This window comes from Fukomys damarensis, unplaced genomic scaffold, assembly GCF_012274545.1.
Source record: "Fukomys damarensis isolate Sample0158 unplaced genomic scaffold, DMR_v1.0_HiC HiC_scaffold_32, whole genome shotgun sequence".
Taxonomy (NCBI): domain Eukaryota; kingdom Metazoa; phylum Chordata; class Mammalia; order Rodentia; family Bathyergidae; genus Fukomys; species Fukomys damarensis.
The window spans coordinates 14859867-14873490 of record NW_022900944.1 but is presented as its reverse complement, the minus strand read 5'-3'; the positions used below and the strand labels follow the sequence as shown (position 1 = coordinate 14873490).

The 13624-nt window shown below is 47.4% G+C and overlaps 1 protein-coding gene and 1 long non-coding RNA gene across 4 annotated transcripts in view; one reads left to right on the top strand and one right to left on the bottom strand.

Moving 5' to 3' along the window:
* Positions 1 to 13624, top strand: part of LOC109118233 — a 119041-nt gene that overhangs the window by 375 nt on the left and 105042 nt on the right. The window lies entirely within an intron of this gene.
* Positions 1514 to 5308, bottom strand: LOC104865683. Of its 3 annotated transcripts, none has more exons than XR_781244.2 (3): positions 4986 to 5308; positions 2778 to 4698; positions 1514 to 1837 (listed from the first exon to the last, which is right to left on the bottom strand). XR_781244.2 is itself a non-coding variant. In XM_010629335.3 (3 exons), the coding sequence occupies exons 2-3, from the start codon at positions 2356 to 2358 to the stop codon at positions 1754 to 1756; spliced, it is 471 nt and encodes a 156-aa protein (XP_010627637.1). In that variant the 5' UTR covers positions 2359 to 2360; positions 2778 to 3696; the 3' UTR covers positions 1514 to 1753. The 3 variants fall into 3 exon arrangements, 2 of the variants coding, with proteins under 2 accessions (XP_010627637.1, XP_010627628.1); XM_010629335.3 differs by lacking the exon at positions 4986 to 5308 and adding an exon at positions 1972 to 2360 and having other exon boundaries at positions 2778 to 3696; XM_010629326.3 differs by lacking the exon at positions 4986 to 5308 and having other exon boundaries at positions 1514 to 2360; positions 2778 to 3696.

Below are 13624 nucleotides of genomic sequence, written 5' to 3'. Positions count from 1 at the left end.
AGGCTGGGCCAAGTCCGGGCCAGGGGAAGGCCTCTCCCACGGACCCCTGGGCACCCTGCCCTGGGGAAGGGGTCCGCGCCCCAGCCTCTAGCAACGAGGTGGCGGCGCTGAGCCGGGAGTGAGTGAGTGGGCTCGGGGGTCCTGTGCGCTGCTCCCTATCCGCGCTGAAGCTCGCCTACAGGTTTCGGGCACTTGCTAGCGCGGCGCCCAAACTTTTCGCTCCATCTCCATCTCTCCAAGCCGGGATGCAGTCTCCCTACCCGCGCCCTGGAGTCGGGAGCCCGGGCCCCGCACTCCCTCTGTCGGACTCAGGAGTCCGCGAACCTGACGGCTCGACTCTCGGCGCAGCCTAGCTCTTCCCCTGGCGCCCCGGGTCTCCTCGCTCCAAGGCTACTGAAGTCCTGCGCCCGAAGGACTAATCTAAACTTCGGCCGAGTAATGGGGGAGGAGGGGAGGTGCAGATACACAATCCTTGTCCTATCTCGCTATCGGGAAAAGAGAGGGCTCATAAGGACGCCCCAGTTCGGGAGCGCCCGCGAGTCTGGATCGTGCCCCTGTCAGTTCGCGCGAAGTGGACACCGATCACCCGAGCGGAGTTTTGGGTATTCTGGACCCACACCTCCCTTCCCTAAACGACACTTTTCTCTGCACCTATTCCTTTCCCTTTTTGAAGTCTAGATGCTGTGTGCGGGTGAATGTTTGTTTTCCATCTGTTGCCTTTTTTTTTTTTCTTTGTGGAACTTCTCCCTTCCGTTCTGCCAAGTTCGCCCTTTCGACCTTTTCTCCCTCATATTTTTTTCTGCCCTTACCCGTTCTTGGCCGTCTCCCCACCTCCCCGCCCCCGCCTTTCTCTTCCGTTCTCCCCAGGTTCTTTTGGGTACAGTGGATTTTGATAAAAAGACAAAGGAAGCTATCAGTGGGGCTGATGTTGAAGAATGAAGATAATAATGTTTCCATAGGTGGTGCTTCAAATGCCATTATTTCTCACTGAATATTTAAAGAGATCCCTCGGCAAAGATGGATCAGCGCGCTCCTGGGGTGCGAGCCGCTCGCTTCCCCCAAACCCCGGGGAACACTTACAGAAGCATGTGTAAATCCCGCACCCACCCCCACCTCGCAAACAGGCGTCCTCGAAATCACACCAACCCCACACTCTTCCAGGTACAGGGGCGCTCCCTTGTGCACTTGCGCGTTCCTTTTCCCTGAATGTGCAGGCTTTTGGAGCCGCCCTCATCTGTCTCTAACATTCTTGGCTTCTGCAAATCCGGGCTTCCAGGGCACCGCGGGTCGCCAGGAACCGAGTGGAGTTGGCGGTCCCGCACACCCTTCAGGTCCGCGACGCGGAAGCTCCCGGGGAATAGCTTCACACGTGTTCATTCTTCGCCCTGTGTGTGATTAAGATGAAGGGGAGGGGGTGCTTTTCTTTCCCCGCAAACACCACAACACACAACTGAACGAAAAGAACACGCAAAATCTGCATCGCGCTGTTCGCTTAAAAGTGGGCGAGCAGAGACGAATTAATTGGGGAGAATCCAAACTTTGATAACTTTTTTCGTTCCTCTGCGTCCTCGACGGCGTAAAGGCAGGCGCCTTGCTCTGCGCGCCGCATCCCCCACAAATTTCTTGTTTGTTTTCTTTCCCTCTGTGGCCGGGAGAGGGGAGAAGGGAGGTGGAGGAGAGGGGGATGGGAGGAAGGGGACGGTTGGAATGGCGGGGAGAGAATTGGTCTTTATTGTTGGTGGCAATACATCAATTACTGGCCATTGTCTTGGGCCCACGTTTCGTGGTTCGCTGTTGTAGGCGCCCCGGTGTCAGGGAGCTGGGGAGGCTCCGCGTGCTGGGATGCAAAGAAATAATTAAATCAATAAAAAAGGAGACAGGAAGGGTTCGTTTTATATTTTTGAGCGGGTGGGCAAAAGGCTGGAGTGCTAGAGAGGTGCAGCAGCTGGAAACCTCCCTACGCCTGCTCACCCCTGGAGCCCCGAGGGGGTCGCGCCCTTCCAGTCTTGGATGGGGCAGCTGCTGGGGAAAGCGGGTTGCAGAGGTTCGGATCAGCTCGTTCCTTGAGAGGGCCTGGTTCTTAGGGGCTGAACCGGGATGGGAAACGGGGGTGGCCCGAAGCCAGGCAGCAGCTGCTCCAGGGTCACGACCTTGCGGACCTACAGGAATTGCACCCGGGGGAGGCGCTTGGCAGTTCAGTTGGGAGTTTGATGCTTGTTGGTACCAATATGACCCCTCAGTTTCTCGATCTAGTGAGTCCTCGCTGGGTTGGCGGGACTGGGGCGCTGTGACCCAAGGCCGCGGGCCACGGTCGCGTTCCCAGCGGTGGGGTTTGCGGCTTCTTGGTTCGGTCGCCATTCCTGGAAAGAGGAGGTTTGGAGGCCCATTCCAGGGCCTGGCGCCTCCATCCGCAGCACTCACTGATTCAGGCCCAATCCGGGTCTGGAATGAGGCCTTGCCTGGGTCCTAGACCTTTTTTCCAGTTCGGTCTGCCCACATTGGGTTCCCTACCCCAGAACTGGAGAACCCCTTACCCCTTAAAAAAAACCTAGCCCTTTTCCAGTTCGGTCTGCCCACATTGGGTTCCCTACCCCAGAACTGGAGAACCCCTTAAATGCCCTGCCCGCACCCCTGCTTCCTAAGTTACGGGCCCCAGGCCTCGCTGGCCCCAACGCGAGGATAGGTGAGAGCGGGAGAGGAAGTTTCGTTTTCCTTCGCCCAGCAAAAAGGGGCAAAAAGGCGGCAGCAGCGCCCCGGGGGCGGGGGAAGAGGCTCACCGATGGTATCAACATTATTGATGGGGAAGCCTTCGGCCGGAGCCCGGAGATCAGGTTCCCAGACCCTCCCTCCCTGGAGGTGGGTGGGACGCAGCGGGTGGTGATCGCCCTGTGTTTGGGAATGGGGCGCCTGGATGAGCCAGCAAGCGTTAACTACTCGGGGGTTTATTTGTATTTTCCCAGTCTGGAAACTTGCGGGGGGAGGAGACGGGTGGGGAGGAAGGGTGGAGAGGGTTTGAACTCTAGTCCTTAGTCTGTTTCTGTTTCCTAGGGTTTGGGGTTAGAGTGCTGGGAGGAGAGGAGGGCAGGAAAAATGATACAAAGTTAAAGTCCAAGTTTGGAAAGTCCTCGATAGGCTTGGTTATTGCCGGATCTCTGGGACTACGCTTCCCTGGGAGTTTGAGGAACTCTTTCCCTAGCTCATGTGCCGTCGCTCAAATTCTAACATACCCTCCTAAGCTAGAGCAGTTTCGAACCTGAGGCCTGAGGGAGCAGGCTCCGGTGGGGGTTCCCGCCCCTGGCCGAGTCTACTTAATGTGCTCTTGGCGCTGTCTCTCCGTCTGCTAAGTCCTGGCGGCAGAGAGGCGCAGTTTGGGGGCGGGGGGCTGCCGCCCACCGCCGAGGGCTATCTCCAGACGGGCGCCGGGCGCTGCGAGAGCACCAGGCTCTGGGCGCCGGCTCGGGTGGGACGTGCAGCGGTCGTTAGCGGAGGGTTGGCAGGGTAAGCACCCGCTTTCTCACCCTAGCCGAAGACTCAGCATTGCCTGCGTGCGGCAAACTTCATCTTTCTTCCTTTATGGGCCCATTCCTATAACGACATGGCACTCCGAAACGGACTTGGCTAGCGGCTTGTGCAAGTGCCTGCGATTTTTACTTTCCTTCCACATCCAGCGTCTTGCACTTAAATTCACTGCGCCCGCATGCAACAGTGCCTCGCTAAGGGGTCTTTGGGTATAAACATTCTTCCCAAAGGAAATGTCCCGAGGCAGAGAAAGTGGAAAAGACTAATCGAATTTATAAAAAGAAAACCTTTGCTTCCTTTTGGTTAAATCCCTTTGCGGTTTTCTGAGCGTGAAAAAAAAAAATCAGCACTAATAGACTGTAGCTAATACTTGAAACCTAGTACACACTAGTACTATAGTAGGATGTTAAGAAAGCCTAGCAGGGTGCACGGATCCCTAACCAGCTCAAGAAGTAGAATCTTAAGATCTGGCGAATGTGATTAGTTCTCATTAGCGTCTTCAGCTCCTGTAGGTGTGAGATCTGTGGGGTCCTGTACTGTAGTGTGTGCGCAATTTGGAGGTGACTGGGGGTCTACCAGGAAGCTCATATCCATTCATAAAGGACATCCTCTCAACTGACTACTAGGTTCAATAATTTAGCAAATCTCTTGCAACAACGCTTTTCTCTTTTTTTTTAAACTGCTTTTACTTTTTCAGCAATGCCTTCATTTAAAAAAAAATGGATCTCAGATTTTCAGAGATGTGCACCTTGGTTTTATAATAAGGCTGTGTGCAGGGACACCTGCAAAGATAGATAGTTTGTCCCCATCAGTTTTCATAGGGCAAAGTGTCTGTTGCTTTCAGTTTGATAGAAAAATGAAGTGGAAAGGTTTGGTTTAAATAAGTAAGGATGGATGGGGTGGGGCCTCGAGCAAGGCCCCACCGTCACTCACACTGGTGTTAATTTACAAATCTCACAGATCTCAGATGAGCTATGACATTCATAGGAGTATTTCTCTGGAGTTCTCTCTGCTGACTTCTGAGGGAAGATCTTTCTTCCCCCCTGCTCTTCTAGGTGAGGGCAGTGTGCCTTCTTGAGCCTGCAGTTTGGGTCAGAGCTGTAGCTTTGACTTGTCCCCGTACCGAATTTGTCCACATACTCCTTTTCAGTAGCAGCATGCATTCTTCTGTTTTCAGCTCTGTAATACAGGGGAATGGGGGTGGATAGCCCACCCACGCATTTCTTTTCATCCCCCTTTTCCAAATTGACTAAGTTTTCTTAATTATTGCACTAACGTTTCCCCCCCAAATTTTATCCTCCATCCATTGTAGCAGCACTGTTCAACCTATTATCCAGTTTATGGAGTTGGAAATTTACAGGACTAATATTCTCCAGCTTCAAACCTCCATCTCCCTGCTTTCTTGTTCCTTCTCAAACAGAAGCGACGATCTCTTAAATTGTCACCCAGAAAACATCCACACTCACACTGATGTCAGGAATTAGATCCAACCTTTTCCTCATCTTCAAGTTTATGACGTTTACGAATTTTTGTTCTGTCCGGTCTTTCACTCTGCCACCAATTTCCTTGCCTCCCTGAAGAGACGTTCTCAGGAGCTGGCTTGGGCTGTAATGCAGCAAGCTTCTGCAAGGACTTTGCTCTGGCCGCTGGGCAGGCTGTCAGATACGTATGCTCAGGGATGGAACATGGGGCTATGCCAGCACATTTCTCCTTCTGCAACCAAAACATGATTTCAGGAGAGTTGAAGAATGTTTTCTAGGTTTTATTCCTTTCTTTTCCCCTCCCTCCCTCCCTCCCTTCCTGGACCTCACACCACCTCTAGTTTAAGAGAATAGTAGGTCTTTCACTCTGCCACCAATTTCCTTGCCTCCCTGAAGAGACGTTCTCAGGAGCTGGCTTGGGCTGTAATGCAGCAAGCTTCTGCAAGGACTTTGCTCTGGCCGCTGGGCAGGCTGTCAGGTGTGCTCAGGGATGGAACATGGGCTATGCCAGCACATTTCTCCTTCTGCAACCAAAACAACATGATTTCAGGAGAGTTGAAGAATGTTTTCTAGGTTTTATTCCTTTCTTTTCCCCTCCCTCCCTCCCTCCCTTCCTGGACCTCACACCACCTCTAGTTTAAGAGAATAGTGCTGAGCAAACCAGCACCTATTATCTCAGGCCCCTGTGGACAGCCCCTCTTAGGCTGATCCCAGATGTTTGCAGGGACCTGCTTTATTCCACATGTGCTGTTGGGGCATTAAGAGTGGGTTCAGAGTCAGGCTACTCGGGGTTCATCCCTGGCTGTGTCATTTAACAGTGCCACAGGAACACAGCCTTAGGCTTCCCCGTTCTTGCAGAGGGTAGCCCTGTTCACACTGGTATCACTGCCTTCCACTTCCTACTGCATTAAACAGCTAGTGGAGAAAAAAGATAGTGCTCACCAACATGTAGCAGGAGTCAGCTTTGCCTCTTAGCAGCAGCATGACTTCCATATGCCTCCAACAGTTTCTTCATCTGTTAAATGGAGACAATAATTATCCCTATTTCATAGGGTTCTGGAGGGTTAAAAGAGTTAATATGTATGAAGAATTTAGAATAGTGGCTGGCATGTAATTAGCACAATGTAAGTGTTAACTATTATTATCATTACAGGGTTGTTGTGAGGATCAAATGATATAATATGGTTAAAATATCATTCTCTATTCATCCATTCATCCATTCATTTTCCAGTGTCATGTGCTAAGCATTGGGAATGGAACTGTGAAACAAACAGCGGCTTCCCATTAATGCTTACAGGCAATTAGTCAAATAGGTTATTTCCTGGGATTGTATTATTGCCTGGCTCAGTGTTAGGAGAAGAGGAACAGTATAATGGCGAGAGTAAAGTGGTGCTTGATCATAGGGAGTCTGTATCATTCCATGGGAAGTCCCAACTCATACAGAAATTTGAAACTAGAATAGGTCATGCAAGAGCCCAAATGTAGTTGTGCATGTGAGTCATTTCCAGTCCATCTTTATCCTTCTAGAATTTCTCGAGCACTAATAGACATGTAACCAGGCTGCTGTTCAGGTATCAGCTGGTATTCACCTGGTTGTTTCATGTGGCTCTATTGTGTAGACTCCTCTGAGTTGTGGACAAAACCAAACCAAACAATAAAACAGGTGCTGTTTTTATTTGTGTTCCTGAAAAATATTAACCTCTTATGGTATCTTAGGCCTTGCTTTTCGGGCATTTTTTCTTCTCATTTTGTTAGATTGTAAAAATTCATCCTGATCCTTACAATGGAGCATTCTGTGGTAGCCACCTATCTGGCCCCAGAGACATATCTGGTCTGGATTCAGACTCTGATAATTGCGGCATCCCCCAATTCATTTTCAGTATTATGACCATGTCGTGACCAAATGCAATGTAACATTTACAGGCAGGAGGGTAAGTATTCTTCTGGAACCCTCACCCCCAACCCCGTGCATTGAGCCTAAAATACTTTTTATGGTTGGAGTCTGGAAAAGCAATGAAAGTCTGACCAAAATTCCTCTTAGCAGTGGAGGTGTGGACACTGCAAGAGTGGAGAGCTCATGTGTTCTGTGCTGCACATGGTCTGGCTTCCCTGGGAGGTACCTGACAGCACGTCCTTTCCAGGCTCACAGATGTCAGCAAGTGAAGCGTGAGTTCTCCTTTTCCCCTGCTGCTGGGGGAGCAAACTCGATTTAATCTGTTGCTTGATGTCCTTCTCCTCCACAATAGTGCCTGGAAGCTGTGGGGCTCTACGTAGAGGCTCTCAGGAGCCTGGCAGTATGTAAATTATGCATGAGTGTCCTTCATCGTTCCCTGTGGCCACAATCATAGGGATTTAAACATGATTTAGCATTGCCCATGATTTGTGGCCCGTCACAGTGGCCAGTGCAGTGAGGACAGCCCAGGCTGCTTTCTCACTGTGGCAGTAAGTGGTTTCCATGTCGCAGTTGCTCCTTCAGGTTCAGGCTCTGATGTGATCTATGGGCAAAGCCCAGTGCTGGTGGGTGGCCTTCTAATTATCTTTCTTATGTTAGGGAGTTCTGGGATTTTCCTAAACCAAAGGTTTTATAACTTAAAAAAATGCAGTTCAGTCTTTTTCTCATTCATTTACCCTTTATGTGACCCACTCATGTATTTATTGAGCATCTATTATGTTCTATTTGGTATTTTAGACACAAAGGATTTAATGGTGAGCAAGACAGACAAGTTCCTTGACCTACTGGAAACTGCATTCTAAGGAAAGGAGTAGACAAAAGCCAAGAAAACAGATTTTATGAATTCAGACAATGATAAATACTTTAGAGAACATAACAGTTTGTGATGTGATAGAGAGTAACTTAAATTGGAGCACAGGAAGTACCATTAGGGGATCTTAGCAGATCTCCGAGGAAATGATTGGAAAATTGAGATGTGAATGAAGAGAAGGCTTCAGTTTTGCCAAGATTTGAGGAACATTCTGGGTCAAGCAAAGAGCAAGTACAAAGATCTTGAGATAGAAATGAGTGCTGAGGAGTTTGTTTTCCTTTTTTGCACTTCTTCCTTTTTGTTGTACTTTCAAGACGATTACGAAAATTAAATTTCCCCCTTTAAAGTTATTCTTTTCAACTCAATAGATAAGCCAGATTGCGGAATATTTGTACATTGGAATACTACTCTGCAATAGAAAAGGAATAAACCACAGATTCTTCCCATAATGTGGATAAACCTTGAAAGTAGTAAGCTTAGTGTAAAAATCCAGACCCAAAAGAGTGCATACAGTGTAATTCCATTCATATGAAATGCTAGAAAATGTAGGCTAATCCATATTGACAGAAAGCATTAGTAATTTGGTTACTACTCTGAAATGGAGAGGAGTGGAAGAGAGGGAGAGAGAGGTTGTCTAGGGACACAATGACTCTTCTAGGGGGTGATAGAAATATCTGTTAACTTGATTGTAGCAATAGTTTATGGTTATGTGTTTATTCCAAACCTGGTCAAATTTTACACTTTACATGTGTGTTGTTCAAATTAACAGGTTTGGTTTCCTATTAAAAGATGATTCGAAATAGATATTGTGGATAAAGAACTTAAAGGAGAAAGGGAAATTGTCACTGCTACGTAAGTTTATACCCTAAAGGTTCTCAGGGGCTGGGTCACATTTGATCCAGGAACAAGTACTGGCTAGGATAAGGATAGGACTCATTTGGCATTGAGTCACCTATATTGACCCTGGAGAGACATAAAGTTTTCTTTGTGTTTCTGCACAGTAGTGACTCTTTCTATTATTCTGCCTAGAAACAAAAGGACCCTTGGATGTCAGGTACTACTGTCAGAATTAGAGGTCCTACCCATGGTGAGAGAGAAGGCCACAGCTTTCTTGGCAGATGCATGAGAGGGAATTCAGACTAGACCAACACTACCTGGAACCCCCTAAATGACATGTAACTTAATGACTGGATGGTTATTCTGCTATACAAAAGACCTATTATGTTGAAATATCATTTTTTGTGAAAGACCAGTTTTTGTCCTCCCCTCTCCCAAATCTGTCATACATTAATACTTTTGTAAAATATGATAAAAATATCACTAGAAAAAAGAAATAGAAAAGAGAGATGCATAAAGTATAAGCCCCAAATTGTATTAAAGAGTCAGCAACCATGAAAGTATCTGGCAAACTAGCATTCTTCTCAGTTTGAACTCTCTGTTTCTGTAGTTCTGATGTTGTGAATTGATCCCAAACAATTCATGGATCAAACTGGTTCATGGACCAGAGTTTGAGTAGCCCTGGAATAGCCCAGAACTTCACAGCAACTGTACCTACAGGTGAGTAGGGAAGGGCAAGATAATGCTTCCCTCTTAGGGCTCAGGGTGGCTTTTGGGACAAGGGACAGCCAGAGCCACCAAGGGCCATTTACCACTGGTCAGAGAAGCTTCTTTCTTTTACACAGTGAGCCACACAGAGGTAAGCAGTGGCCTGTGAGGAAAAGGTTAAAAAGTAACGTGGGCCAGTTTTCACAATTGGAAGGGAAAACGCTTAGTAAAAATGTATATTTCTGAATGGGTAGCCCTAATGTTTCTAATAGAGGAACATGCCTTTTCATCTGTACCCTTGTTACACCATAGTTGACTCTGATGTGTGTGTTCCTAGGGCCATGTTTGAGGAGCATTGTAGAGATGAGTAGAGGGGGTTAGTGGTGGAGAGTTTCCTGTGCATATGTACTGTTTTCTACCAGTTATGTTTAAGACCAGGAACTAAACTGAGGGTCACTTTCATCAGAGTTCTTAGCTTCACCAACAGATTTGAATTTAAGCAAGGAAAGAACCTACCATAGGATTTGAGGGCACACATCGTTTAGTAGGGCCAGGGAATCAGTCTTATCCTGTCCAGAGTCATTCAGTCAAGGGCCACTGTCATTATTGCCTATATGGGAGCAGTTGCACTGCTGACCCCATTGGACCAAGACAGCATAGCAATGGGGCAATGGTGGTCATTCTCAGACTTATGACTTCTTTGGAAAAGCAGATTCTTTATCAGTCCTGGCTTCTGAGTTGAAGTCTTGGTGAGGGGCCTTTGGTTGTTGCTCCATACCTCTGCAAGGATGCACATAGCTGCAAGGGAAGCAGGAAAAAATGGATATCTGCCATGTGCAGCTCCTCTTATAAAGGGTGTTTAAGGCTCATGGAATGAGGAGTTCCCAAGCTAGATGAACAAGAAGAATGTAAGGAATTCATGTAGACTCTCCTAGATCCATACTCTATGGAACAGCTTCAGGTCTTATTTCCATGAGGACATTGGAAAACCCACCTTCTAATTGCAGGATGAAGGTGGCAACCAGGGCAATGCCCCTGTGGAATCACATCTCCTTCATTTGAATGGGCCTCTGTCATCTTCCTGTTCCCAGCTGAGCTCTGCCTGGTGAGTAGGAGAATCCCAAAGAGACTCATCAGGTTCCAGCAGTTCTCAGTAGACTCCTGGGATGTTCTCAGGAAAAAGAGAAGGAGAAGGTAGCTGACATTTGTTGCACACATACTACGATCCAGGCTGAGCTCAGATTACATATTAGCTCATTAAATTCTCCCAGGAGCTCTGTGAAGTGTTCTATTCTTTCCAATTTACAGATGAGAAAATAGGCTCTTAGCTTTGAAGCTGCTTGATGCCAAAAAGCAGGTTTGTTACATCTTCATAAGAGAACATAACTAAATGCAAACTAAAAGATGAAAAAAATGTGTTCAATTTTTGAGATGCCCAGGTGAAGGAGGAATTTGGAGCAGAAATGTTCTATGTTGAGAAGACCCAATGTGTGGATGCAGACTTGTTAAGATCCCAGGGGCTGTGGTTGCTTTGTATTTTTTACAGGTGATCTTTAAAGGCCTTTGATTTGGAACTGAAGAAGCTGGCAGAGAGCGTAGAGCTAAGCTAACCCCACCCTCATGAATTAAATCATCTTTGAACCTCTAATTTGGGATGACTTGGTGACTGATGCCAGTTGTCTGATTGTGTGTCCCTGGTCTCTAAGGATAGGGGCGATTTGGTGTGATTCAGTTGTTAAGATAAGTAGGAGGGTCTGTTTCTTGTTTTTGGCCCAATGAATGTGGTTTAAAAGCAGATTGTGTTTAGTAGAAAGAGCCAGGATTTTGGGAAAGGATGTGTATATTAAACCTCTTATTCTGTTATTTGCAGCAGGATTTTGCCCAGGTGTTTTAATCTGGTGCATCGTCATTTCTCTCCCATGTAAACTGAGTAGCTTCATCTGTGGAGTTGCTTGCCTTGGAGTGGGGATAAGGGGTCACCAGACTGTCATCTCTCCCTGGGGTAGGGTACATGGTAGGTATTCAATAAATGTCTGTTGAGTGGATGACTCTAGAGAGAAGCAATGTTTCCTTCCATCTGTATACATATTGTTACAGTTTGGATCTTTAATGAGTTTAGAGTTGGTCCACAGAGTGGTGCTATTGGGAAGAAGTGGGGCCTAGTAGAAGGTCTTCAGGTCACTGGCAGGTGCTCTTAAAAGGTAAGTGGCACCCCAGCACCCTTTTTCACTTTCTGGCCATGAGGTGAGTAATTTTGCTTCACCATGTGTTCCTGCCATGATATGCTGCCTCCTCACAGCTCCAAACAAAATGGGACCACTGATTGTTGACAGAAACCTCTACAGCTATGAGCTGAAATAAACCTTTTCTAAGGTGACTCTCTCAGGTATTTGTTACAGTGATGGGATGCTGACTAGTACATGCTCTGAAGTTCTGAAAGATGCTGGCAGTGGATGCTATTGTCCTAGAGAGCATAACTCCAAAGAGCTTGAGAGTGATGCTCTTATGCAGGCTATGGTCATGATTCTGTTTGTGTGGTGAGAGGTACAGACCTCACCAGGGAACCTACCATTCATGCAAGTTTGGATGGTGTGGGAAGGTGGTCACTTTGGCTGGTGACCCTCCAATAGGAGCACCAGTTCTCCATCTCATCCTGTGTGGAGAGATGTCACCAGGCTGAGAACACATCTCTTCAGGATCACAGCACACCCTATTTTTCCCCTATGCTGCAGTGAGGTGACCTGGCCACGATTTCTCATATTTGGTGGGCACGATGAGCCTAGCTTCCTCTTACTCTGCATCACCAGCCCATGACACTCATGTTAATAACCAGGAAAGGTTATTAGATGGTGTGTGTTGAACACCTGGCATATGCTTAGCCTGGGACAGGCACGCAACAAAAGTTGGCTGCTTTGATGATGTTGATGATGCTTTCACAGCTCCTGTAGTTCTCTGAGTCACCCAGTGACTTGGACATCAACTGTGCAGGCTCTGTGGTGCTTTAGGTCCTGGACATGCTTAACTTGGTTCCATCTCCATATGTTTTCTCAAAACAGTGTTTTTCACAGGGTAGGGTTGCGGGTAGAGGGCAACTTCCAGCCCAGGGTCATTTTATAATATATGGAGGCAGTATTGGTTGTCACAAGTGACACGTGCTCCTGGCATTAAGTAGGTAAAGACCAGAGATGTTGCTAAATTCCCTATAACACAGCAGCCTGTCACAACAAAGGATCATGGAGCCCCAAATGTCAATGTTACTGAAGTTAAAAAGCCCAGGTTTAGGTGGCTTATCCTATTGAAAATACTTTCCTCAGCTCCACTTTGGAATGTTTTACAGATTCTCTAAGCTGACTGTGGAGTGAAATTTTTTCATAATGTTATTTTCCTGATTTTTATTCCTCTTAGTGGTATGAGTTCAAATCCAAGGCTAGTGAGGGTTCTAGCATCCCCTTACCCCACCCACTTGGCTTTAAGAGGAAGGATGCTACGGTGGTGGTGGTGGTGGTAGGGATTTGTGTTCTGATTGTGTGTGTAGACTGTCAGGGAGCAATGGGCCTCAGAAGATATATGCTTGTGCTGTCCATTTCAGAACTAGACTACCCTGTTGGGATTAAGATCAGCAAGGATGCCCACCCAGGAGGAGAAGGCAGATTCCTTAGACCCACTATGACTTCAGCATTTACACCAGGTTATTTTTTTAAACACAGAAGGGCTTAACAAATAGCACTTCAAGCAAATAGTTTGGCAGAATAATGCCTTTTCCTCTCCAAAAAATGAGGAAGACTGACGAGGTGTGGCCTCCCTCAAGTAATTTGATTTGGAATAGGTTTCAGCAGCACATGGGGATTTGTGACACCTTCCTAGGAGCCAGGAGCCACTGCCAGCCCTCCAGAGCCCCACACAGAAATAAAATGGGACAGCCCATGGAGATGGCCTGGCACCTTGCCTCCTGAAAATGGTTTCTTTGCTGTAAGCTTGTGCAGAAGATGTTTATCAGAGAAGGGTAGACAGGTCTGCAATAGAATGCACCTCAATTCTGTCTCTGCAGCCTTTTATTGCTAGTGATAGGTGCCATCAGTGTCTAGCCTGAGCAATGGCTGTGCCGCAGGCACCTCTGTCAACAAATCTTATTGATCTGTGCTCCACCTCCTTGGAACAAGACAAGAGTAGTAAGAAACTTGGGGCTGCTGGCTGGGGCATTGTGGTATTGTGAACTGTAGTGGCTCCCTAGGCAAGTGCATGCATGATTGCCATCACAGCTGTCCCTTCTAGAGCCACAGAGCCTCACTGCTGTGTGTCCCACCCAGACACCTTGGC